Source organism: Limulus polyphemus, unplaced genomic scaffold (genome assembly GCF_000517525.1).
Source record: "Limulus polyphemus unplaced genomic scaffold, Limulus_polyphemus-2.1.2 Scaffold7884, whole genome shotgun sequence".
Classification (NCBI taxonomy): Eukaryota; Metazoa; Arthropoda; class Merostomata; order Xiphosura; family Limulidae; genus Limulus; species Limulus polyphemus.
Genome location: NW_013673494.1, coordinates 30,995 through 34,870, shown reverse-complemented (window position 1 = coordinate 34,870; position 3,876 = coordinate 30,995). Strand labels below are relative to the sequence as shown.

General features: G+C 30.6%; 1 protein-coding gene across 1 annotated transcript in view; it reads left to right on the top strand.

Moving 5' to 3' along the window:
- Positions 1–604: 604 nt before the first annotated feature.
- Positions 605–3,876, top strand: part of LOC106474940 (importin subunit alpha-3-like) — a 32,921-nt gene continuing 29,649 nt past the window's right edge. Inside the window, exon 1 of the mRNA XM_013935639.2 lies at positions 605–782. Coding sequence (XP_013791093.2) covers positions 720–782 — 63 coding nt within the window. The 5' untranslated portion in view covers positions 605–719. The remainder of the gene's footprint in view (positions 783–3,876) is intronic.

The window sequence follows — 3,876 nt, the reverse complement described above, 5'->3', positions numbered from 1 at the left end:
GCCTTCCCTCTAGTCTTACACTGCTAAATTAGGGACGGCTAGCGCAGATAGCCCTCGTGTAGCTTTGCGCGAAATTCAAAAACAAACAAACAATCTCAACGATTTGTAAATGGTCTTACTAGAGTTACTTGAACATTCTCAACGATTGGTAAATGGTCTTACCAGCGCTACTTGAACATTCACAAGAATTAGTACATTTTGAACACTGGCAAATACATCTAAATGGTCTGACATGATTTATTTGAACACTGATCTAACGCTGAAAGTTGAGGTTCAATTAATGCATTAAGAACATCGTAGATAGCAGCCCGTTGTGTAGTTTTGCGCTTATCAACAAACTGTAATAAATAATCAGATGCTGATATAATTTTAGTCATATTTCTCTAACGGGTTATACTTGGCAATTATTTTCTGCAGAAACGATAACCTTTTGAAATTTCAACTCATAAAATTTCCCTTGCTGAATTGTTAAGAACTCTAAATAATTTTAAATGTATTAAATTTCAGTTAGGTCAGCTGATAAATAATCTTCGTCAACACCACGAAACAATTGTTTTCTTCGCTCACCAATCACGTCCTTGAAATACGTGTCGTCATTCTCATCTTGTATGACGTCGTGTGCATGCTATAGACCGGCATTTCGAAAGCCGTGTGACTTTTAATAATTATTATTCGCCTACTGTAGGCAAACAAGAATTGTTTTGTATAAAAATAGCAGTATGGCAGATAACCTCTGTAAGTCAAGACTTCAACATTTTAAAAATAAAGGAAAAGACCAAGATGTGAGTATGGGTTTAAATTAACCAAAAAAGTATGGCCGATGGCGCAGTAACCTTTGTTGGTCGTACAATGTGATGCTAATAACTGTGATGAAGCTTGTCTGCTAAGCCTAACTTTGTAAAGTAGTATGATGAAACTAGGAAATATTGATAAAATATTTTGTAATTTGTGTGATATCAGTGTATTCATAAGTATATTTAGTTAATTTTGAACAAAATCCATTTTTGAATCATAAAATATGAAAAGTACGAAATACAACTTTAAAATTTTATTAAGCCTAACTGCGAAGCATCTTACCATTACGGCATTATAATGGCATTACTAAAGCATTTACGACGATTATAATATAATATATGTAATTAATATTTGTAAGGCTGAAAAGATAAAATGTCACGCATGACAATGTTTTTAGTATATTTACATTGGTCATCATCGTAGTCCTTGGACGTGAAGTTTAACCTAGTTTTAAATTTCAGTATATATGATGTCGGTTATCACTAGTCCCTCATAAACTCGTGTACTTGATTTGGTATTAAATTTCTTATATAAATAAAAATTTTCAAATTGTTTTAATCTGTGCGAGTTTTAAGACTGTTTCAAAGTAAGTGTTATATTGGAAGGGAAGAGAAATGATGTATTTTATTCCCCAATGATTTATGAAAATGTGGAATGCACATTTGAAACCACGCTGTTGACAGTGTTGTCATGCCTTGGCATTTATCTTCACTGTTAACATAGATGACCACTGTAAGTCTAAGAGAGAAATTGGGCAGGATTATCTCTGCAACTGAAGGTGACGGAGGTTATGTTTTCACTTCTGTGAGTTTGTGTGTGTTTGTCATCAAGATTTCTTGAAAATGGCCAAATGGATTTGGACCCAAGTTAGTAGACATTTGGACTATGACCGAGCTCAGAAGTGATTTGTTTTTGGAGGATCAGGGCATTTAAAATATAAAAAAAATCCCTATCTATTAACATGGAGACTGATTTTTCACACTATTTTTGCACTATAACTCAGTCAAAAATGATTGGATTTTGATGAAACTTGGTGGACATACATAGAATATTATTCCTCATTGTTCTTTTAAAAAATGGACCATGTCTGTTGATAAGAATGGACACACACATATTTTTTATTTTTTGAGAGACTAATATGATCAACACTGTGTGGTGGAGGTGTACACTATACTGAATGCCCCTTTAATTTTAATACTGATATCAACAATTAATGACACTCCTTGTTAACGAACTTAAGTCTTGAAGTCTCTCTGAACAGTTGTGCATATACTGTTGGTATACAGTAGTTAGAGATGCTAAGAACTTATGCAAATTGTTTTTTACTAATTCATACATCTAGTAACAACATTGTCAAATGAAATGTATGGCAATATGATACATTATATTAATTGCACTTAAAGTATTTGTGTGAAATACTTTTTACAATTTGTAATATAACAGAGGAAATATTTTTATATGAACGTTATGTTTCAGTATAGTAAATGATAAGTATTTAATAATGCTTACATATTATATGTTACTATTTCAATTAAAAATAATAATTTAACTATTTCAACAGTTTTTAACTTTAAAATACATTAGTTTGCATTTTTAAAATGTATATTTAGTGTAATTTGAAAAGAAAAATTAGATGTTCCAACTTTCATTTCTGTGCAGCTTCTTGGAATCTCACCTGTAATACCATTAAGATTTTTTATAATTTTTTTTGCCCATCTGAAAGCACAGATTTATATTTGCTAAGAAGTAGTCATCCCTTGAGAACATAACAATTGATGTCTTATTTCGTACTTGATTTTCATTCTCTATTAGTGGCTTTCTAACCAAAGTACAAACTTTTCTTTATGACATCAGGTAAGGTTAGTTAGATTTAGTATGGTAGGGGACAGCAAAAAATTCCAGTGTCTTAAATATATATATATATTTATATTGCATATTACTGTTAAGGCTATCATATTAAAACAATCGACACAATTAAAAAAAAATCTTATTGTCAGCAAAAATATTGTTACCTAGCCAAAGTAATGGAAATACCATTTTGAAAGGTGAAGTTCTAGTTTTCCAATAAATTTTTGGCAGCCCCCCATAAAGGTGACTATTGTAATAAGCAAAATACAGTATTAAAATGTAATGTTAATGAATATCAGTAAGTTCTAATTGGTTGAATATATGAAAAGTGAAACTTTCTGATCAACAATTAAAAAAAAAAGTTGAAATTCTAAGATTAAGGGAAGTATTTTTTATGTACAACAAAATTTTGTAAAGTTCAAAACATGAAAAATTATAGAAAGACTATATGAAACTGCATGAAATTTTTAAAGCCAAAAACTAGGCACTATTCAGCAAAATTATACTACGTTTCTTGCAATTTGGTCAGGTAGTTGCACTGTGATAGGGAAACAAAATTAATTTATATCACTTACACCCTTCTGGTCTGGAAAGGGTTTCTATCACAAACTTAGAAATACCAATGCCCAAACAATCATCTAAATACTTAAGATGATTAATGAAACAAACCCTGGGAAAGTAAACTTGTCACCTTCTCTTAGTCAGAAAAATGCCCATTGATTATAATTTTTGCTCTTTTTACCTCTTACCTTACTATTCATAATCAGTTTCTTTGTTAAAGGCTTTCTAAAAATCAATGATGGTTCTTTCATCTAATCTCTAATAAGTTTAAACTGTTGAATCAAGTCATAAGTAATTATTTTACACTACGAGTAAAAATAATCAGAGTTTTCAAAATGCTGCTTATAGCTAAATTTCTAAAATCCAGGTGTTTCCTACATTTCCTTGTCTTTTCAGTAGTGAGGGTACATTAATTACATTATATCAAAGCCTTATATAAGTTTACAAGAACTTTCTTACCTTTACTTTTTAAATTCTTTTAACTCTTTTCAGCACGGGCTTGGTCCCTGGGACTGACCTTGTAACCATTTTGTACTTGTTATAGTTAATGAAATTTGGCAGATTATCAGTAAACATTACAATGCTTTCTTATGCAAAATATCATTTTTTATATTAAGTCTTAAGGTTTGTAAAGCAATGTTTTTCTCATGCTTTTTTTTTTCTTTTTGTATG